Genomic DNA, 22,859 nt, shown 5'->3' on the forward strand with positions numbered 1-22,859 from the left:
CTGGTTCCCAGTCAGTCATCTTGTGTCCTCACATGGATGAAGGGGTGAAGGAGCTCTAACCCATTCATTACGGCTCCACTCTAATTACCTAATCACCTTACAAGGCCTCACAAAAAAACAAATACCATTACTTTAGGGATTAGGTTTCAACATATGAATGGGGGGGAGGAGGGGTAGGGCAGGAATCAAACAGTCTATAGCAGCAGCTTTATTTGTAATTGCCAAGACCTGAAAGCAACCAAGATGTCCTTTAATAGGTGAACAGATAAACTGTGGTACATCCAGACAATGGGATATTGTCCAATGTTTAAAAAAAAACAATGAGTTATCAAGTCCTGAAAAGACATGAGGGTTTCTTAAATGCATATTACTAAGTGAAAGATGTCAAACTGAAAAGGCTACATGCTGTAAGACTCCAACTATATAACATTCTAGAAAAGGTAAAACTATGGACACACTAAAAAGATTAATGGTTGCCAGGGATTAGGGGAGAGGGAGGGATGAACTGGAGGAGCACAGAGGATTTAAGGGCATCAAAACTATTCTTTATGATACCTTAATGGTGGGTACATATCATTATAGATTTGTCAAAACCAATAGATTGTACGATACCAAGAGTGAAGTCTAATGTAATCTATGGACTTTGGGATAATGATTTGTGAATATAGGCTCATCAACTGTAACACATGTACCACTCTGGTGGGAGACAGATAGTAGGGGAGGCTGTGCAAGTATGGAGACCAGGGGTAGTTGGGCACTCCCATACTTTTGGCTTAATGTTGCTGTAAATCTAAAATTGCTTGAAAAAATAGTCTACTTAAATAACAGAAATGCTTTGTATGGGAAAATGCTATGTACACATTAGGGGTTATTACTGCTCAAACAGGCAGGTGCTCTACTTGAGGGACACAGCTTGGCATTTACAGTGAGATGCTTAGAAACAGAACAGCTTTTGGAGGTGTTTTTTCTTCTCTAAATAGAGTTAGTGTGCTAGAGGCCAAGGTTAACACCTTTATAGCTATGACAGTCAGCTTTCAAGTCTTTCTTCCCTCTGCCCTAATGCACAGGTATGCAAATGCCTCAGGGAGGGGTAAACTTCGAGCTTTGTGAACTAACTCTTTAGGACATTAGTTAATTGCAGAATTGGCCTTCAGTCTCTTCCCCTCTCTAGGCCTCAGTTTCCCTGCTTAAAAGGAAAGTAGTTTTAGATGTTTTCTAAAACACTTTCCAGCTCTGAGCTTCTATGATTCTTCTTTTAATTTTTCCAGTGGGCCATGCTCTCTCTGGCTTCTAGGTCTTTAGACATGTGGTTCCGTCCACTAGGACCAATGTCCCCATTTGCCTGGCTTACTGCTTGCTATTCTGCCTTTCTGGTTTCAGCGTAGATATCACTTTGGGGGAAGTCCTCTTGACCTCTCTAAATAGAATTAACACGCCCTCCACCACGTTTCCAAGCCCCCCACCCATCTTCTGTTTCTGTGCTTCATATGCTAAAATGATAACTTTTTGCTTACTTGTCTTTTCCCCACTCTGGACTGCCACCCTGCTGAGTGCAGAGTGTTGTAGTTATATCACACAACACAAACACACACACACACACACACACACACACACACACACACAGGTCCAGGTTTTCTTGGGGATAACCCAGCTCTGTCTCTGCCTGGGAGTTTCCAGGCCCGAAATCCTCTAGGGGAGGCTATGCCTCCAGAAACATTCAACCACCAAGTAAGAAGCTGTGAGTGGGAAAACCATCTTTCATTAGTAAAGGAACAATTTACATGATTAAAAGAACGATTAATGTTAGGAGTTACTTACAACAAAGCCTTTCTAAAGGACCAAAGAGTCCTTTTAAGTGTGATCTTTATAAGTATTGGTTTTTGAAAATTTATCAGAGGGAGGATTTAAAATCTGAAGTCTCTCAGTCCAAGGATATCTCAAAGGTTAAGGCAAAGGATCAGAAATGATAATAATTAGAAGAGACCTTTGAGCCCTCGGTTTGGAATTTTCCATTCCATTGACAGGAAGGCAGACACCTTCTGTCCCAGGACCTTCGTGCTGTCCCGGGTTGGCTACATCCACCCTGCACCTTTGTTCAGCTCCTCCCATTACCGCCCGGCTGTGGCCTCTCTGCCCACCAGCCCCAGAGCCAGCTCTGGCTGTGCCAAAATGGGGCTGCCCCAGGCAGGGCTGTGGCTGAGGAGGCTCTGGGTCCTCTTTCAGGTGGCCCTGCAGGTGGCTGTGGGCAAAGTGTTCCTGATATTGTTTCCCTCGAGAGTCAAGCAACACATCGTGGCCATGAACCGGAAGAACCCCCACTTTTCCTATGACAACTGGGCCCCAACTCTGTACAGCGTGCAGTATTTCTGGTTTGTCCTGAAGGTCCGATGGCAGCGACTCGAGGACAGGACTGAGCCAGGAGGTCTGGCCCCCAACTGCCCCGTGGTCCGGCTCTCAGGACAGAGGTGCAGCATCTGGGACTTCATGAAAGGTCAGGAGACTGTTCCAAGCTTGAGATGCGCTTGGAGTGGGGGTATCAGCAGTGGGTGGGGAAGTGGGTTGGAAAGTCCTGAATTCTATTCTGGCTGCTCCCTTTTGGCTTCTTGTCTTCTCACTTCCTGCATCTAGGACTTCTAGATTCTGTTCTTCTGAGCGGCATCGCCACCTTCCCAGGCCCTTAACCCACAAACCAGCTACACTGGCCTTCAGCTCCTTCCATATGCTCTTTATTTATTTTTTTTAATTTTTAAAAAATGTTTATTCATTTTTGAGAGGTGGGGGAGGGCAGATAGAAAGGAGAATGTGAAGTAGGCTCCATGTTGTCAGCACAGAGCCCAACGTGGGGCTCAAACCCACGAACCCGTGAACCGTGAGATCGCGACCTGAGCCGAAGTCAGATGCTCAACCGACTGAGCCACCCAGGCGCCCCCTTCCACAGGCTCTTAGGCTCTTAGAGTCACTCTGCCTGGTCAGCTCCTGCTCATCCTTCAGACTTCCGCTCAGTGCCACTTCTTGCAACAAGCCAGCCCTGGATCCCCCACCAGGCTAGGTTACCTCCTTTTCCATGCCTGACGTCCTAAGCTTCTCTTTACTGCACCTGACCTGATAGGTAGTTCTGTGCCGCCCCCACTAGCCTGCACACTCCATGCAGGTGGAGCCCATGGTCTAACCCACTTTGCATCCTTTTGGCTGCTGCTGGCCCATGGCAGGCGCTCAGTAAATATATGTTGAAGCACTCTCTCTCCCTCTCCTATGTATACAAGTTCTATCGATGTGGGGTCTTACAGACCCCCCCCTTTTTTTTTTGTCCTCACAGCTGTTCCTTCTACCAGGCCTTCCTCCTCCTCCCCCTGTTGCCCTCTCTTGCTACCCCACTTGCGACTGGCTGTGAGATTGCCCCTTAGCAAGCGCATCCCCAGCCTCCGCAGCTGCCCTCTGCACTCAGAACGAACCCGGGCCCAGCCTTGTGCTCAAGGTCCTTCCTGAGCCAACTCCCGCTTTCCTTCCCCGTCTCACCTGCAGGCTGCGCCTCACGCTGTGGCCTGCAGACCAATTCTTGGGCCTTGCACATCCCTTGTGCTTTCCCTTCTCGGCCTTGCTCATGTTGTTGGCTCTTCCCCTCTATCGCCAACAGTCCAAACGCCTCATCAACAGGGGCTTGCTCTCACACACACGCCCTTCTGTGAGGCCATCTCAGAGCCCTACAGCTAGGCAGGCGCTCTCTCTCCTGGACGCATGGCTCTGCATCTGCCCCTCTCCTCGGACACTGATTCTTGCCACCCAGCCTCTGGCTGCCCAACGGGGAGCCTCGTGACAGTACTGTGTCCGATTCATCTCTGATTTCCCGGGACCCAGACCCAGCGGATGGAGTAGAGAAGGCCCCTGAGGCAGGTGGCTACTCTAGTGTTTTTCAAAGCACGTCTTTGGAGGCCAAATCCCGCAGATAAGCTTTACTACATCGAGTTCCCTGATTCAAGTAGTTTGAGAAACGCTGCACGCTATACCCTCCTCCTGGAAATTCATACAGCACGCGAATATTTTTAAAGCTCTGAGAAGCCCTGAAGCTTCAAAACAAACAAAACTTGTGGGAAAAAAAACCAAACTGACAAAGCACTGACTGATGTTCCTCACACACACAACCCCCAGGTCTCCCCCTGAGGAAATGCCTGTCATCATCACACATGATCCAAAGAACACCCTTTGGGAAAAGTTGACCTGATCCAGTCCTCTCACTTTAGAAGGGAATGGAGAACGCTGAGAGGCAAAGGTAACAGAGCCAGTGAGCGACCAAGTCAGACCCAGAATCTGGGCTTCTTCATCTCATTTTCTTCAGTCAGCAAACATTCACGAGCACCTCCTGTGTGCCCGGCCCTCAGCTAGACGCCAAGGACTCAGAGTTAGGTAAGAGCTTGCTCCTTCACTCAAGAAGGTTACGGTTTCCCAGCACAGATGGACGTAGTAAAGGAATCCTCACAGTTCTGTGAGATGGGGGAGGCTGTAAAGGTATAAAGTTTGCCTGCAGGGCTTGGAATGTTTCCTGGAGGAGGTGGCTTTGGAACTAGGCCTTGAAAAATGAGTAAGATTTTTATAGCTTGGGAAGGGAAAGGCGTTTCAAGTAGAGCAACAGGCAAGAGTTTCTTGCACATGACTTTAATTTTTTTTTTTTAACATTTATTTATTTTTGAGAGACAGAGTGTGAGCAGAGTAGGGGCAGAGAGAGAGGGAGACACAGAATCTGAAGTAGGCTCCAGGCTCTGAGCTGTCAGCACAGAGCCCGATGCGGGGCTTGAACCCACGAACCGTGGGATCATGACCTGACCCGAAGTCGGACGTTCAACCGACTGAGCCACCCAGGTGCCCCAGTTGCTCATGACTTTAAACTGCGGTGCACAAATGACCTGTATTTATCCAACATTTGCCAAGTGACCACCGATAATAAGAACACTGAGAATAACAGTTAACTTTTATTGAGTGTCCACTATGTGCCAAGCACTGAGCTAGAAGCAGGCCAATTTGATGAATATCAATCACCTACTGACCAGTTCCATGAAAGCCAACTTGCCTCATGGCCAGTTCACAGAATGTACTCGCTTCTTGTAACTGTTTGCTTTCAGTGGACCAGTTTACATTTAAAAAAAATTTTTTTAATGTTTATTTATTTTTGAGAGAGAGAGAGTGAGATAGAGTGTGAGCAGGGGAGGGCCAGGGAGAGGGAGACACAGAATCTAAAGCAGGCTCCAGACTCTGAGCTGTCAGCACAGAGCCCGACCCGGGGCTTGAACCACGAACTGCAAGAACATGACCTGAGCCGAAGTCGGACACCTAACCGTCTGAGCCACCCAGGCACCCATGGACCACTTCACATTTTAAATACTTTAAATATTTGCCTCTGCTCCCTGCTATTGCACTTGAGACTGAAGAATGGAGAGAGAAGGAGACCAAGAGACAAAAGAAAACTCTACTTCTAAAATGAGTTGGCTTTTAGCACATGGATTCAGAAATAATGGTACCGATGGGGCGCCTGGGTGGCTCAGTCGGTTGAGCGTCCGACTTCGGCTCAGGTCATGATTTCACTGTTCGTGAGTTCGAGCCCACGTTGAGCTCTGTACTGATGGCTCAGGGCCTGCAGCCTGCTTCAGATTCTGTGTCTCCCTCTCTCTCTGCTCCTCCCCTGCTTGCACTCTGTCTCTCTCTCTCTGTCTCTCTCTCTCTGTCAAAAATAAGTAAACGTTAAAAAAAAATAAAAAGAAAAAAGAAATAATGGTACTGAATCGTCCTGAAATAATAGATACTGGTGATACAGAAATCAACACAACTGGTGTCAGCCCTAGAAAAATCTCATAACCCAGAGGGGGAGATGGTGTAGTGAGAGAGGGAAGCAGAGGGTTCTGGAAGATGTGGGTGGGTAGGAAGGTGGTCAGAGGAAGGCTTCCTGGGGAAGAGGATGGCGAGCCCATTGTCTAGAGACAGTGAAGCTTTGGAGTGTGTGGGGAACAGGAGAGTGGGGAGCAGAGCAGGACAGAGGTGGGGAGCTGCAATCTAAGATGTGGAGGTGACGTCAGTTTGGCAGAAGTGGGACTGTGGGAGGCATGAAGTGGTGAAGGATGAGACTGGAGCCATCATCAGGGACCAGCACTTAAGGGACCTGATGTGTCTTACTGAAGAGGGTAGACTTCATCCTGAAGGTATTGGTGAGTTCCAGAAGGATTTTCAAGCAGGGCATTAACATGATCAGTTCTGCTTAATAGAAAGATATCCTATAACTGCTTTGGAAACCCACCAGACCACTAAAAATCTCTGATGTATGCTTTAGGTATAAATCTGAGCTCATTTTACAGCCACAGACTGGAAGATCTAGAAGACTCTATGGGTAATCTAAAGCAGTTCTTTCATTTTTTCAGATGCAAAGGCCCAGCGAGGGAAATTACTGACTCAGAGTCATATGGCAAGTTCTTATAGAGCCTGAATTAGAACTTGTGCCTTCTGACTCTCAGCTACTGTGCTTTTTGTTGTTGTATCAGACAACAGAGGCTCAGAGAAATTCCCAGCCACCTCCTATCCTCTGCATGTACATGCACATGTACACACATGACATACACACACACACACACAGCAAAATATTGATTAAACTGGTGTGTTGTGGTAGAAGGCGATGGTGGGTAATTTATTTTCTAGGCACTTGAGAGTTAATATGAAACTGGATTTATTTCAGCCCCTGTTTCCTATCCTCTAAAATCTCTCCCAGTGTACTTAGGAGGTGCCATCTAGCAACTATAAATGGGCTTTGTCTGCTGAGAGAGCCTGCCATGGGGGTTAATTTACTGGCATGGAGGTCAGGATGGTGGGTTCAAGTCCAGCTGCTGCAGAGCTGTTTTCCCATTTATACAGACAAGCTGGACTTGGCGGCACTTGCCTGACATTTGAAATGGTGTTCTCTGCACCGTGGCTTGTGCACACAGGCAGAGTGCCAACCCTCTGTACTGTTACCCCCTTGCACCCATCCTTCCCCTCTGCTACCACGTAAGTGGGGAACCCAGTTTAAACTTTGCCCTCAATACTGATCACTGCACCCAACCACACTATAAATAATTAAACGAATGTCTCTGTCTCTTCCAATGTCCTAATCAGTGTTGAATTTTGTTCCAATTAAAAACAAAATTCCAGACAGCTAATATTTAGCACTGGTCCTGACCTTAAGTCTTTTGGGTTCTTATCTAAAGCATGACTCTGGGGTCATTGGAGGCCAATGGCTGACCACTTGGCCTTGACTTACCTCTGAGTCTCCCCTGATGAGGCCTGGGCAACCCTGTCACATGGGTGAGGACTTGTGTAATCAACCAACAGGGGACTGAGGCCCACTTGGTACTCCCTAGGGCCTCCTAAGAGAAAATCTGTGAGCCAAGGACAAGGAGAGATTTGTATCTCCTGGCCAGCTTTCTCCTTATGTACTGAAAAATGAGGACTATATAACCAATTGTTTCTATCTGTACTTGGGCACCAGGAAACTCAGTCAAATATTAGTTCGGTTGCAGTGAATGCATGGGACCTTAGAACTGGTTTATTTGTCTTCCATAATTCCCTTCTGTTCTGTGCCTCCCAGAAGGGCATGATTTTTTAAAATATTTTACTATATGTGTAAGCTGCTTCAAACCCATTGCACAACAAGGTGAGGGTGTAACTCATGGAATGAAGCATCGGCAAGGTAAGATGCCCTCTGTTCCCCTCCATCAGCAAGTTCTATCTTTCCCCTTCTCTGCTGCCCACATATTGCCCGGGCTCCCATGATCTCTCACGTGCGTTTCTCTGACGCCCCCTAACTGGGTCCTGCCCACTTCCATTCTCATCCTCAGGCCTTTCTCCAAAGAGTGATGTCCAAGTGTAATTCTAATCGTGTTTCATTATTATATGCCCCTACCGTAACAGTCAGGGCTCTGGCTTGCGAGCCACAGAAACTCACTCTGGTTTTCTTAGTCACAAACATACGGACGCAAAAGAACATATTAATAAAGTGTTGTAAGATCTCCAGAATCAACCACAGTTGGAGCCCTGGGCCTGGACTGTCTTTTAGCATCAACAGTCAGGCCAGGATGCTGCTGTCACTGTGGTTGCCTTGAGAACCAACCCCCCACCCCCAGGACCCCACCATCCCTGACAGGGGCACTACCACTGGGCCATGGATGAATTCTGCCATCCCAATGACTCCAGAATCAAAGATCTATGTGGGAGAGTCCAATCAGCCCAGCCTGGGTCTCTGCTTTTGCCTTGGCTACTCAGGACAGAGAACAGACCTGGCCCCTCTCTCCTCCACAGAGGCATACTCTCCCATTAATAGCATACAAAATAAGAAATTCCTACTAGGAAGGAGGCTTAGGAACTGGGCAGCCAAAATTGCAACAAATATCCACCATCCTTGTTTTATATCTCCATGATGTCACATCGTACGTGGAATAAAATCCAGATTTTTCACCAAGGCATAGGAGAGCCTGCCTTCCTGGCCCATACCTACCTCTCCAGTCATGCCTCCCGTTACCCACTCTCCCACCCCCTCCCCAGGCCTGGCTCTGGTCACAGTGGCCTTACAGGTCCTTGAACACGCCAAGCTCTGTCCTGCCTCAGGGTCTTTGTACATGATAGAGTCCTTTTGTCTGGAATGCCCTTCTCCTCCCTTTGCCCATGGCTGGCTCTTTCCTATCCTTCATTTGTCAGGTTAAATGGCATCTCCTCGGAGGCCTCTCCCGACCCACCTGTCTAAAGTAGGTCACTCCTTGATTGTCTCTTTCGTAACACTTATCGCAAGTTGAAATTACCACATTTATGTGTTTACTTGTTTTTTTGCCATTAAATAGACCTCAAATTGCATGCAGGCAGGGGCCTGCTGGCTTTGTTCTCTGCCGAATCCCTGGTGCGTGGCTGAGAGCCTCGCACAGGATAAGTCTGAATAACTTGCTTATAGGTGGAATGAGAGCGTGCTTGGGGACATGAGGTTGAATGAGGAACAGGCCCTGCCCACAAGGGGCAACAAGTAGCCTGGCGGGCACAGACCCGTCACGGTGCGCAGCCTGCTGTGCTCTGACAGATGTGAGGGACGGGCTCGATGATGCCGGCCCCGGCCACAGGTAACCACCAGGTGCTGGCAGCTCCCTGGAGTTACCCCCAATCTAAGGTGGGAGAGTTGCAGAAGGCTCCCACCCAGGGCCGCCTTCGTGGGTGTGGGACCAGTGGGTCACACAGGGTTCCACATTCGGAAGGGCCCCGTGCCAGGGGTTCAGTATTCTGCAGTAGCTGTTTGAAATCCTTAATCATTGTATCTTTGAATCTGCATTTTACAAGTGAGGCCTGCTGGGACAATGGGACGGGCCAGGGGACTTGGAGCCTTGGCTCATGCAGGATCCTGCCTCCCACAGCTTCCTCGCTCCCTGGGACATGTTCTCCACGACCCACTCTTACCCCGCTCAGATGCAGGGCTTGGCCAGCCTCCTTCCTATTGCTATCCAGTGACTGCTGCCTCCTTCTGACCCCAGAGAGGGCCTGGACGCAGACACGGGGAAGGTTGGGGTCCCGTGAGCCCATCCTGCCACGTCTCCTGGCAGGGCGTGGAGGCGGCCGTCCCCATCCCGGGCTGACAGCGCCATGTGCACTGTGCTGAGTGTGTGGGGTAACGTGGTGGGAGAAGCCTCTTGCCCATCTCCCCTCCCCCATCAAGGAGCCGGCACGTGTCCCTGAATGGAGGTCGTTACATGCTGTGAGGTGGGGGGTGGGCATGTGGGAAGGGTGAATGTCTAGCTCAATTTCTGTGCTCCTAGCGGGGGCATAGTGTGTTGATCTGGTGCTGCAGGGAGAGGCAAACTGGCAGCCACTGGCCACACACACACACACACACGCACACGAGCACCGAGTTTTGGGGCTCCTGGGTGACTGTGAGGGCCCGCATTCACCCCATGAATATCCCTCTGTCCGTGGGAACGTGACATTAAGCAGTAGCTAAAAAATACCATGCCAGTGCAGGAGAGAGACCACAGAAGAAAATCTGTTTATTTTCATATATTTAGGGGCACTCCCCCTCCCCACTTTGTAAGCAAGGGGCTCAGTATTTTCATTTTGCACTGGGCTAGCAAATTATGTAGCCAGTCTTGTCCTCATCCTTCCTTCCCCTTGGTGGCATCCCCTTCACTGCCCCTCCCCCACTTCATAGCTCAGGAATAAGACAGCCGATAACAACAGCTTACATTTATTGAGCACCTACTATAAGCCAGGCACCATTGTAAGCCCTTATCTGTACTACCTTCTTCAATCCTCAAAACGATCCTATATTATGTCTGTTTGTGAATGAGGAAACGGAGGCTTTGAATGGGAAGAGTACTAAATTGAGAGTCTAGAAGCCAGAGTATTAATTTTAACTCCACCATTGACCTGCTGCGTGGCCTGGAACAAGCCTATAAACAAGGGGGAAAATTGCCTACCTTGCGGTATGCTAACCTCATCCCATGAGAAAACAGGTGCGTGCCTGCCTTATAAACTGCATGAGAGGGACTCTCTTTATCATTATTTTAATTCCCACCTAGTCAAAAAAATAATAATAATAATAATTACCACCTAGTGGCTGCAGGTGGTCTACTGAGACCCCTTGATAACATGGCCTTATTGTGGAGAGCAGCAAACTGGCTCCAGCCTGTGTTCAGTCTTGTCCTGTAGGCTTCAGCCCCCCACTGTGGCCTGGCTTCATCTCTGAGGGAAAATAAAGGTGGTAACAGAATTTGGGCGCCTGGGTGGATCAGTTGGCTAAGCATCTGACTCTTGATGCTTTGGCTCAGGTTATGATCTCACAGTTTGTGGTTTCAAGCCCCACATCGGGCTCTGCAGTAACCGTGTGGAGCCTGCTTGGGATTCTCTCTCCCTCCCTCTCTCTCTGTCCCTCCCCCTGTTCTTCCTCTCTCTCTCTCTCTCTCTCTCACAAAATAAACATTAAAAAACATTTTTTTTTAATGGTGGTGATAGAAGTGAGGGCAGGAGTAAAGAAGTTACTGGCAAATCAATGCTGTGTGTAGATGACTGGTTGTTGCTGGTTCCGTTCCTGTTTCAGGCAACCGGCCATTGGTGCTGAATTTTGGAAGTTGTACCTGACCTTCATTTCTTTTCAAATTTGACCAGTTCAAGAGACTTATTGAAGACTTTTGCTCCATAGCAGACTTTCTCATCATCTACATCGAAGAAGCACACGCATCAGGTAGAGAGAGACGCCCTGCCCTTACCTCTTCCTACCTTCTCTTTTCTCTCCTGCTTCCCCCAGGCCCTGTCTCAAGGTTGGGGATTGGGGAGGAAGCGGAGTGAGGGAAAGAGCCCCACTATTCACTGCATACCTGCCATGTTCAGTCCCTGCTGGGTTTACCAGCGCTGCTAACTCCACCGCCTGTGCCTTCAACCGGGCACACAGAGCAGAAGACCTGGAGGGACAAGTCTCCCTGGCAGAGGACCCACGATTTTGAATGGATAAATAGGGAAATCAAGGGAGAGAAGCTAGGAGGAGGAATTTAGACCGGAATGACTGCTCTAGAGCTACTTGTGAAATCCAGCCTAAGACTCTCCAAGCTCAAAGGGACACTGGTTCATCCCAGTCAATGGTTCCCAAGCTTTAGTGAGCCTCAAAAGCACCCGGAAGGCTTGTTAAAACAGACTGCTGGAGCCCACCCCAGAGTTTATCAGTTAGACCTGAGAATTTGAATTTCTGCCAAGCTCCCGGTGATGCTGAAGCTGCTGGTCTGGGGACCACACTTTGAGAACCACTGCTCCAGGCTAACTTTCATCTGGGGCAAGCATTCTTTCTTCAGCCCCTAACAGGTGGCCACACATCTTCATTACTTCACGTTTAATCTTGTTCCTTTCCTGGGCAGCTCTCTTCCGGAGAGCTCTCCCTGAAACTCCTAGAGCTCATGGTCTAAGCCCTTTGAACTTGACAGAATGGTCAGACACACTCCTATCTCCCGATTTTCGAGGGGGTTGGACCCATGAGTGTGGCCCAACTCTCAAACCCAAAGACTGAAGAAGGCAAGTGGGACCGGTGTCATTTACTCGCCCACCTCCCACACGATTTGTCGGTCCCCAGCATCTGGCAGAGCCCATGTTGCAGAATCAGAGCTCAGCAAAAGTTGGATGAATGAGCGTGCTTAGGCCAGTATTAGCCTTGCTGGTTTATCCATGTGCTATCAAGTGTAGGCTGCTATTAATTATCAGCAAAGATGGCCCAGCAGCGCTTTCTCCAATATGCTTCCTGGATCCCTGAAGTCAGAGCTACGTGGGTTGCTTGTTAAAAATGGATATTCCAGGGACGCCTGGGTGGCTCAGTTGGTTAAAAGTCTCACTTCGGCTCAGGTCATGATCTCGCAGCTAGTGGGCTTGAGCCCTGCGTTGGGCTCTGTGCCGACAGCTCAGAGCCTGGAGCGTGCTTCGGATTCTGTGTCTCCCTCTCTCTCTGCCCCTCCCCAGCTCGTGCTCTCTCTCCCCCTCTCTCAAAAATAAATAAGCATTAGAAAAATTAAAGAAAAAAAAGGATATTCCAGGGCCCCCACCCAGGCCCATTGCATCCTGATTTATTGCACCCAAAGGTTTGAGAACTTCTTTCTTTTTTTTTTTTTTTTTAATTTTTTTTTTCAACGTTTATTTATTTTTGGGACAGAGAGAGACAGAGCATGAAGGGGGGAGGGGCAGAGAGAGAGGGAGACACAGAATCGGAAACAGGCTCCAGGCTCCGAGCCATCAGCCCAGAGCCTGACGCGGGGCTCGAACTCACAGACCGCAAGATCGTGACCTGGCTGAAGTCGGACGCTTAACCGACTGCGCCACCCAGGCGCCCCTGAGAACTTCTTTCAACTTAATACTGTGTTCATTTCATTGGCGGCGTCTGTCCCCATTAAGGGTTTGGGGCAACCTAAAATATTAGCTAGCATAGGGGAATAGGTACACAAGAGATTCATTATACTGTTCGCTCTACGTTTATGTACTTTAAAGCTTTTCCATAACGCAATTGAAAAGAGTGTAGGTAACAGGAGAGCAAATGCTAGCTCAGTGTGCCTCCGGGCCAAACACTCCTTTGGGAGAGCAGCAGCCAGGAGCTCCAGAGAGAGAATTTGGGCACCTTCAGGTGTCTGTGGTCTCCATGGCCGAGAGGAGACATTGACTTGATGTCATCACAGCCGGCAGCCAAAGCTCATCCAAAGCTCAGCCAAAGCTGATTTAACTGTCCTGGGGCAGCACTTAAACTTGAACGTGCGCGTCAATGACCTGGGGACCTCAGCCGGTTCTGGCTCAGCAGTGCCGCAGTGCAGCTCCCCAGGGGAGGTTGAGGCTGCTGGTGCAGGGACCACACTTGTAGTGACAAGGTCCTGGAGGATCCAGCTTTAATCTCTAAAGGAACAAGTTGTAAACCGTGACAAGAGGGGTGGATCGTCACAGAAATGGTTTCTGGTCCTGGTATCTGTCCTGTTCCTCCTGGGGTCAGCCCCAATAGGTTTAACTTTTCCAGAACCTCAAAGCCTTTGAGGAAGGACTTCCTCACCCTGTTCTGACAGTTTTCTTGCCCCTGTGCTTTGCCACTCCTAGTTCAGGCATTTCTTCCTTCTCCCCATCTCTTTCCCCGGGGGTACTTGTTTCTGTCAACCAGACAGGAGTGAGTACGGCCTGAACCCCGAAATTAAAATGCACAGAGCCAGTATCCACCAATCCCACCAGGTCTGGGACCTGTGGCCCAAGTCAGCTGGCTTCCTTTTCCTCCCCACGCCCCATGTTTGTCCGGGTAAATTACAGGGAGGCATGAGGCATGGTGGGAAGAACACGGACTTTGGAGCTCCAGACCTGAGTGCGGCTCCTGGCTCCATCACGTGCTGGCCACGTGACCTTGGACAGCTTCCCTGCCGTGCCCACTTCTGCCACGCTGAAACAGGATGGCAACACCAACCTCACACTCGCTTGACGATGTTTAATGAGAACCTGCTGTGTGCCAGCCCTGGGCTGGGCTCAGGGATATTGAGACAAACGACACACACAGTTCCTGCCTCTCAGGAACTCACAGTTAAAGCTGGGGAAGCAAGTCACTGCTCCTCCTGGGCCTCCATGGTCTCAGCTTCAGGATGAGAACGAGAATCCCGCCTGACCTCCCGTGGGTGGCTGTTGTGAAGCCCCAGTGAGTAATTGTTGCATGAGACTGACTGCCTACACATGAGGCCAATGTAGGCCGGTGTTACCGTCATCTACAAAGTTTTGGTGTCTTGGGGCAGGTAATAATTACTTTACACTATGGCCAGGCACTTGTATCTTGGTGTGAATTTCTCCTGAGAGCTGGTTTTTCTTGGAGTAAGGTTCCTGAGCAGAGGACTCTGCTGATAGACTTAATCAACTTATATTACCCTGGGAGGCAGCTATTACTGTAAACACAGGCCACGTGGCTTCCGAAGGAAACCATGACCACATTACCCGGGTCCCAGGCTCCCCAGAAATGAGGCAAGTAGAAGGGCAAGGCCGGTAGCACTTTATGGTTGTTTTTTTTCAAACTGTGGGCCCATTAACTAATGAGTACCACTTCCTGTAAGTAGGCAGAGGGACACCTTGGCAAATGAGGCCAGTTGAAAATCCCCTCCTGTTTAAAGTTAAGCAGTCAAAGTGGTTTGGGGCATCTCCAGAGCAAAGTAGCAGTATTCTGCAGGACAGAATAAAAACTGGGTTCTTTCCCACCTGTCTGTTATTTAGGGCACTCGGGCAAAATAAACCAGTATTTTTCAAGCAGCTTCTATGAAGGGATTTCTGTATAAGTTATCTCATACAAGCCATTGCACAGCCATCTGCAACATAGGTTCTATTAATCCCATAACATATGGGGAAGCTGAGAATTTAAAGAGATTTCAGGGGTGCCTGGGAGGCTCAGTTGGTTGAGCATCCAACTTCGGCTCAGGTCATGATCTCACGGCTTATGGGTTCAAGCCCTGCATTGGGCTGTGTGCTGACAGCACAGAGCCTGGAGCCTGCTTCGGATTCTGCATCTCCCTCTTTCCCTGCCCCTTCACTTGCTCATGCTCTGTCTGTCTCTCTCTCTGCAAAATAAATAAGCATTAAAAATTTTTTTTAAAGAGATTTCAAGATCCTGCCCGATATCATACAGCTGAGTGTGTCAGGGAAGGCTTCCTGGAGGACAGTTGAGTGGTTCTCAACTGAGGGTGGTTTTGTCCCCCAAGGGGTATTTGGCAATGTCTGGAGATGTTTTTGGTTGTCACAAATTGTCAGAGCGGTGCTGACACCTAGTGAGTAGAGGCCAAAGATGCTGCTCAACATCGGGGAACACTCAGGATGGCACCCCGCCCCCCACCAAATGTCAGTAGTCCCAACGTTGAGAAGCACCATGGTAGAGGTGAGCCTCTTAATTTTTTTTATGTTTATTTATTTTTGAAAGAGAGAGAGACAGAGACTGAGCGGTCTCAGGGGAGGGGCAGAGAGAGAGGGAGACACAGAATCCGAAGCAGGCTCCAGGCTCCGAGCTGTGTCAGCACAGAGCCGGATGTGGGGCTTGAACTCACAAGCTGTGAGATCATGACCTGAGCTGAAGTCAGACGCTTAACCGACTGGGCCACCTAAACGCCCCAAGGTGAGCCTTAAAAGGACAGGTAGGATCTCAAATGTGGAAGAGATGGTAAGGAGACAGGGAAGAGAGGGGGCGGCATCATTTGAGGAGGATTCACTTCAGCTAGACGTGGGAGGACAGGGAGCCGTGACCGGAAGTACGCATGGAGAGAGATGGACGGGATCATTACACGCTATGCCAAGGAGCCGGTCCTGTAACTGGTTTGTAAGCAGAGAAACAAATCAGATTACATTTTGTGTTGGTAGCATTGCCAGAGATCTTTGGATGATGGGTTAGAGAGGAGCAAGATCAGGAGGGAGGCAGGGATACTTCTTAGGAGGAGTTGAAAGTAAGGTCACTGCCAGGCTGGCAGTTGTACTTGGCTGTCGGCTCACCCTGAGTGGCAGGCACCCTGGGGCTGTCCGGACAGCCCACCAGCAGCAGTGCCAGAAGTCATAGGAAAGAGAAGGTTCTGTTGCCCTCACACCGTGGGTGAAGGCGGCACCGTGATGAAGAGGGTGGAAGTGAGAGGCAGCTTGGGGGTTGTGGGTCAAGGGGTCCCAGGTGTTTCACCCACCTGGCTGGAGCAGAGGCTGGAGGAATGTAGGTGAGTCAGGCCAGGTCACTGGGGAGATCTATCCCGAGGATGACAGGGAGCCATGAAAAGCCACGGCCAGAGAATGCCATGGTCAGGTTTGCATTTTGGAAAGAACATTCTGGTGGAGAATAATTAGAAGAGGGAGATTGTCTAGATTCTGGATAGTAGTTCTCAGACTTCAGTGTGTGTGTTAGAATCATTTGGAAGGCTGTGAAAACACATTGGTGGGCCCCATTCCCGGTCAGTCTAGGATGCGGCCTGAGAATTAGCAATAAAGCCCCAGGTGAGGCCAGCACTGCTCGTCTGGACGGAATGCCTGCAGAGAACTACTGCTCTAGACCCTTGCCTCTCAGAGTGTGGTCCAGGGAGCAAGCAGCCTTGGCCTCCTAAGCACCAGCTAGACTCTCAGTGCCACCCTAGACAGACCGAATCAGGATGTTCCTTTAACAAGGCCCTCATGAGGATCAAATGCACATTCAAATTCGGGAAGCACTGGCCTATTGGACTCTCTCATGCTGAAGAGCTGAGGTCTGGGAGTCAGGAGCCCTAGGCTTTGTTTTTGGGTCAGTCAGTATCTCCCTATGTGATCTCATTCATTCACACATAATAGGACACTGGGCCAAATCATGGTCAAGGGCTCATCTGGGACCCTCCGTTAAAAAGGGGTGGGGATGGGGATGGGGGTATTTAATCTGCGGAAAATATGTGCCATGCCTGTGAGGCCCGCTGCCCATCCTTTCTTTTGCAGATGGCTGGGCTTTCAAGAACAATGTGAACATCAGGAATCATCGGAATCTCCAGGACCGCCTGCAGGCAGCCTGCTTGCTGCTGGACAGGAGCCCCCAGTGCCCTGTGGTGGTAGACACAATGAAGAACCAAAGCAGCCGGCTCTACGCAGCGCTGCCCGAGAGGCTCTATGTGCTCCAGGCGGGCAGGATCCTCTATAAGGTGGTGCCTAGGGGCAAGGGGCCCAGGGTGGGTGAGGGCGGAAAGGGCTTCGTATCAGGCAGATCAGCATTCAAGTTGTTGCCCAGCCATTTACCGGCATGTGACCAGGGGCAAGTCCTTTCCTGTCTTGGAGTTTCCCTTTCCTCTTCTGCAAAATGGAGGTTCTGGCCCCCCACCTCACAGGAGGTGAAATAATGGGACTTTCCTGTCCCTAGCATTTGGACTGGAGCCGCAGCCTCCTGGCTGCCTTCCACACCCAGAAGACTGGCCCAGCCCTAGTTCAGTTTGAAGCTGAATGAGAAGATGTAGTTTCCATTTCCTAAACAATGCTCGGAGGACATTGACTTGCCCAAGGTCACACTGCGCAAGGCTCTGATTTCAGTTCTAAATCCTTTGAATGGGACAGGCCAGGAATGGGAGGGTCTGAAGCTGCTAATCTCCAAGGCCAGCCTGAACCTGGTGGGGGTTGTAGGAGGGGGAAGAGAGCAAACCCTGTAGTTAAGAGCTGAAAATGCCAAAGCAGGGATTCAAGGCAGGAATTGAGTCCTGGCTTCCTTTCTGGTGATTGTGTCCCCATTAGGACTTCCAGCCTGGCCAGGGAGGGGGGTGTAAGCACAGCCTCTGACCACTCGGGCACTGTTGGCCTCCCCTGAGAGGGCAGAAACTGTTTTATAGCTGCCTTAGGGGTTTCAAGCCTTGGAGAGCACATGAAGCCCAACCATGTGGATGCTCCCCTGCCCACGTGTCAAGCTGGCCCTACTTATGCGGGTAAAATGAGCAACAATTTGCAGATGAATCCCCAGGGTGCCAAGGGCCACAGGACAAGAATTCAGGTCCTTCTTCCTTTCTCCTCCCCAGAGACATGGCTCTAAGATGGCACGATGGAGGCCAAGCAGGGTTAGGCCCCGTGCAAGGACTGGCAACACAAAAACGATTTGAAAATGGCCCACCCCTTACTTGGAGGTGCTCACAGTCTGGAGGATGAGGAGGACACACATAGAGTGCTCCAGTGTCCCAAGTGCTGTGACACTCCAGAGCAGGGATCAGCAAACCTTTTCTGCAAAGGGCCAGACTATAAATATTTTTGACTTTGTGGACCAAATAATCCCGGTGACAACCATTCAATCCTGCTGTCCGAGCACAAAAACAGCATAGACAATATGTAAATGGAAGAGTGTGAGCATCAGGACACATTTGGCTCTCAGACTGTAAATTTCCTGACCCCTGAGGAAGAGAGGTAGGCTCTTTAGAGGTGGTGACAGTTGCTTGAGGCTTAAAGGCCAGGAAGCCAGCCACATGAGCATGGTGAGTGAAAATCATGGCAAATATAGGGAAGAAGGTGAGCAAAGGCACTGAGGCATGTTAGGGCAGGGTGTGAATGGCGAGTCGGGGCATTTAGGTGACTGGGGCTCCTTCCGGGCCAAGGAGTCCAGCCTACCTCTTAGGGCAGAGGAGAGCCAATGGGAGTTTTGAGCAGGAGACAGGCAGTCTAGTCTAAAATACAGACTAGATCTGTATTTTAGAAAGATCACTGGCAATAGGGTGAGGCATTGACTGGAGGGGGCAGGGACTGAGGACTGGGGATAGTCAGGAGGTGGGATGGCTGCCCAAGTAGGGAATGAAGAGGGCTGAACGAGGGCATGGGGATTGGAGAGGCAGAGGTGGTTCTGATGGATAGAGAAGATAACGCCTATCTAAATTATGGAAGAATTTATGGAAGAACAGCTTATTTGTAGAGACCCCTTTCTCCTTTGAAACTATTCACTTTACCCCCTCTGGTTCTCCTCAGACTTCTCTGTCCAGTCTGCCCATTAAATGTGAGTGCCATTCCACACTCTCCCCCTGGGTGATCCCATCCGCTTTATGGTTGCATCTGCCATTGTCTACACCATCCTGACAACTCCCATGTAGCTATCACCAGCCCAGTTCTCTCAGCTAAGCTCCAGACCTGCTAATTCCTGCAAGTCGGAAATCTGGGAATGCTGATTTATCTCTCTTGCAGGGTAAACCTGGCCCTTGGAACTACCATCCAGAGGAAGTTCGCGCTGTTCTGGAAAAGCTCCACAGTTAGTCTGGGCAGATCCCCCAGCCCTAGGTGATCAGCAGGAGGGCTCCTCAAGTCCTCGCTCTCCCCCCAGCCCATGTGGCTGTTACCTCTTGACCTGTATCTCCAGCTGAACTACTAGCTCAGAGCTGTCTGATCTAGCCGAGCAACTGCAGTCAGAAAACGAAGCAGCAAGTGAGCTGAATGTTAAAGACTGTACAGAATGTCAATGCTGCCCCCACGGCAGAGAACACATTCATTGCACGTGGTCCCCATCTCCAGCCACTCTGATACCAAGTGGTTACATACGGCAGTCCTCACGTCAGGTAAATTCATTCTACCAAATTTGCCGTTTATGGAACTGATCATCTAAGACACTAAATTGGTTTTTAGAACCAAGCATGGGGAGAACTCCTGTTGTGGAGAGAGAGATGAGGAATTGAAAGCTGTCGTTCATTGATGCGGAAGCTCGTATTTGAAATTGTTTCTCTGATTTCTTTGCAAGTCTCCTAATGGTCATTTGTGTTACATTACATCAGACTCATGGATAACCATTGGTATTCATCTGTTTTAACTCTGCTTCTTTTCACGTTTGTCTATGACGGCCACAGTCTAAAGTGCACACAGCTGTGACTTGACTTGAACGAAAATGTTTTAAGATGCAGTAAAGCTAATACAGAATGATTAAAACATCTCAGGCTATTTGGGATGGCTTCGGTGTGATCTTTACATTTTCTTTTCCAATTTGTGTCAGCCTGTTTCAGCTTTAATTATAGCCCAGTGTGATCTGATCAGCAAAAATACCATATGCTGGAAGTGCCTCATTTGGTCCAGGGGCCGTTGCCTTTAAAGAAAAAAAAATTTTGATTCACATTGGAATCAAGCTACCTTCACAACATGACATAAAAGAATGGACTTGGGAGACATTTTTCCTTTTTCTTTTTAATTTTTTTAAATGTTTTATTTCTTTTTGAGGGAGAGAAAGAGACAGAGTATGAGCAGGGGAGGGGCAGAGAGAGAGGGAGACACAGAACCTGAAGCAGGCTCCAGGCTCCCAGCTGTCAGCACAGAGCCTGAAGTGGGGCTCGAACCCACAAGCAGCAAGATCATGACCTGACCCGAAGTCGGACACCCAACTGACTGAGCCACCCAGGTGCCCCGGGAGACATTTTTCTAACATGAAAACATTCTCTTTGGCTCTGCCTTAGTTGCCACAATGTTAATACTATTAACATTGCTATTTTATTTTTTTTAAAAAGTTATCTCTAATCATCTACCAGCTACCCACTTTCAGATATGTTAACTCACTTAATCTTCATATATTTCAAAGAGGAAATTATTATCCCCATTTTGTAGATGAGGAACTGAAGGCTCAGAGTTAAGTAACTTGTGAAAGGTCTCAGAACTAGTAAGTAACCCACAGAGATTCAAACCCCATCTCTAAGTTCAAGCCAGAGTCCTGGCTCTGCTCCCCGCTAGCTGTGGGACTTTGGCTAAGCTGCCTTGGTATCTTGAACTATAAAATGGGATATCAACAGCGCCTGCTGCATACACGATTCATGAGTAAAGCACTCAGAAAATTCTACTCTCGGAAAGAGTAAAGCACTGTCCCTGCCTTGGAGAATATGCCATGGATGTGTTGGCCATTATTATTGTTATTTCACAACTGCCTCCTTGGGCCCCCTTTTCAGGGAGTGGGGGATGGAGGGAAGGCATGACAGTAGGGACACTGGATAAAAATTCTTCACCCTGCCAAAGCAATGCTGGCATAAGTTTGTGAGGTTAGACAGAGAATGAGTAGCTGGGAAAATGGCGGGGCTAACGCACAGCCGAGCACTGTCCTTCCTAAGTACCAAGTTCCACAAAAGGAGACAGCGGCTAAGGCCATGCTCCTCTGAACCACTTCCCAGATGGTCCCCCGATTCATGCCTCTAAATGCACAGAAAGCTCCCAGTTTTCAGTGAACAATAGTGGCTGGAACTGAGGAGGTTTTAGAATGTTAAAATAGACCCCAAGCGTGCCAATTCAATTCTCTTCAGTTAAATGCTTCAGACATTGAGCACTGAGTCTTTTCTGGGTGCTAAGAAATGCATAGATGGACAAGGTCCAGCTATATTGTTCTCCAGCAGCTTAACCTCGTGGGCGACTAGGCATACATGGCAATGACCGAAACTCAAAGCAAATACGATGGGGACAGCTGAGATAAGACTAACTGATCAGGGGCGCCTGGGTGGCTCAGTCGGTTGAGCGTCCGACTTCGGCTCAGGTCATGATCTCACTGTTCGTGGGTTTGAGCCCCGTGTTGGGCTTTGTGCTGACAGCTCGGAGCCTGGAGCCTGCTTCGGATTCTGTGTCTCCCTCTCTCTCTGCCCCTCCCCTGCTTGCACTCTATCTCTGTTCCTTTCTTTAAAAAATAAATAAACTTAAAAAAAAAAAAAAAAAAAAAGACTGATCTGGGAGTATAGAGGAGAGAGCAATCCCTTGGAGCTGGGTGGGTCTGGAAAGCCTGTCATAGGTGGGGGCATTCGGGCTTGGTCCTCAAGGAGGTCCAGGCCTTCTGGAACGGAAACCTGGAGAACACGGAAAGGGAAGAGGGTGTTAAAGCAGAGAAACCTACACGGCAAAGATGGAAAAAAGACCAAGTGCAGGGGACTCAAGAGGTTTGGATTCAACTCTAATTCTGCTGAACTGGCCACAGACTATTTCATTTCTGGTAAGCTCAGCCATGAATTTAAGAATGTATGTTAATACATTTCATCCAGCATAGTTAGGGGTTCGACTGAGGAAGGATTCAGGATACCTATTTTGCCATATAGATTACATCACTGAAAGTCTCAAGTCGGGGGCGCTTGGGTGGCTCAGTCGGTTGAGTGCCTGACTCTTGATTTCAGCTCAGGTCAGGATTCCAGGGTAGTGGGCTCAAACCCCACGTGGGGCTCCACACTCAATGTGGAGCCTGCTTGGGGTCCTCTCTCTCCCTCTGCCCCTCCCCCCTTGCTCTCTCTAGAAAAAAAAAAAGTCTCAAGTAGGTTTTTCAAGAAAAGCACATGGGTCTTGTATTCCCCAAATGAAGTCTTGCATATTTGCAGCCACCAGTCTATTGTCTGTAAGCCTGCAGGATACCTGGCTGGGTTTTAGACTCTTGTGTTTCAGTCTCTTTACCTCAGAGATTTGCAGATATAGCGCCACTGTTGTCTAGAAGTCCTGAGAAGAAAAGTCTGAGGCCAGCCTGATTACTCCTAGCACTTCCTGCCTGAATTGCTTTTATTCTGCCCCAAACCTGTCAGATTCTTTCTTTATACTTGAGGTTCAGTAACTTCACCAAGACATAGTCCAGTGGTGATTGTTCTAGTATCGAAATGTCCTGTAATACCGCTATAGTCTGAATGGTGGTGCCCCCCCACCCCTGCCAGATCCATATGCTAAACCCGAAAGCCCAGCGTCATAGTATCAGGGCAGTCCTGGGAGGAATGCTGAATGAATCATCCTTCGGGACGGACCCCTTTGGGATGAGATTAGCGTGTTTATAAAAGAGGCCCCAGAGAGCTAGCTTGTCTCCTTCCACCATGTGAGGACACGAGAAGTCTGCAACCCCAGAAGAGGGCCCTCACCTGACCTTGCTGGCACCCCGATCTCAGACTTCTGGACTCTGGAACTATAAGAAATAA

General features: G+C 49.2%; 2 protein-coding genes across 6 annotated transcripts in view; one reads left to right on the plus strand and one right to left on the minus strand.

Moving 5' to 3' along the window:
• The first annotated feature begins 2,086 nt into the window (after nucleotides 1-2,086).
• On the plus strand, nucleotides 2,087-19,893 carry DIO1 (iodothyronine deiodinase 1). Of its 2 annotated transcripts, XM_025934791.2 has the most exons (4): nucleotides 2,099-2,491; nucleotides 11,081-11,224; nucleotides 16,948-17,147; nucleotides 19,150-19,893. In XM_025934791.2, the coding sequence occupies exons 1-4, from the start codon at nucleotides 2,170-2,172 to the stop codon at nucleotides 19,216-19,218; spliced, it is 735 nt and encodes a 244-aa protein (XP_025790576.1). In that variant the 5' UTR covers nucleotides 2,099-2,169; the 3' UTR covers nucleotides 19,219-19,893. The 2 variants fall into 2 exon arrangements, with proteins under 2 accessions (XP_025790577.1, XP_025790576.1); XM_025934792.2 differs by lacking the exon at nucleotides 11,081-11,224 and having other exon boundaries at nucleotides 2,087-2,491.
• The window catches only part of IFT25 (intraflagellar transport 25), a 42,356-nt gene continuing 39,322 nt past the window's right edge, over nucleotides 19,826-22,859 (minus strand). For all 4 annotated transcript variants that reach the window (XM_086717050.1, XM_086717049.1, XM_086717046.1 and 1 more), the window contains 2 exons: nucleotides 21,645-21,761; nucleotides 19,826-20,035 (listed from right to left, as the gene is read on the minus strand). In XM_086717050.1, coding sequence (XP_086573176.1) covers nucleotides 19,958-20,035; nucleotides 21,645-21,761 — 195 coding nt within the window. In that variant the 3' untranslated portion in view covers nucleotides 19,826-19,957. The remainder of the gene's footprint in view (nucleotides 20,036-21,644; nucleotides 21,762-22,859) is intronic.

The sequence above is a fragment of the Puma concolor genome, chromosome C1 (assembly GCF_028749965.1).
Source record: "Puma concolor isolate L17-30 chromosome C1, mPumCon1.1.hap2, whole genome shotgun sequence".
Taxonomy (NCBI): Eukaryota; Metazoa; Chordata; class Mammalia; order Carnivora; family Felidae; genus Puma; species Puma concolor.

Coding starts and splice junctions, on each gene's coding strand:
- DIO1 (XM_025934792.2), top strand. CDS start 2,170: ATGGGGCTGCCCCAGGCAGGGCTGTGGCTGAGGAGGCTCTGGGTCCTC. Junction 2,492..16,947: donor CATCTGGGACTTCATGAAAG/GTCAGGAGACTG, acceptor TTTCTTTTGCAG/ATGGCTGGGCTTTCAAGAAC. Junction 17,148..19,149: donor CGGGCAGGATCCTCTATAAG/GTGGTGCCTAGG, acceptor TCTCTCTTGCAG/GGTAAACCTGGCCCTTGGAA.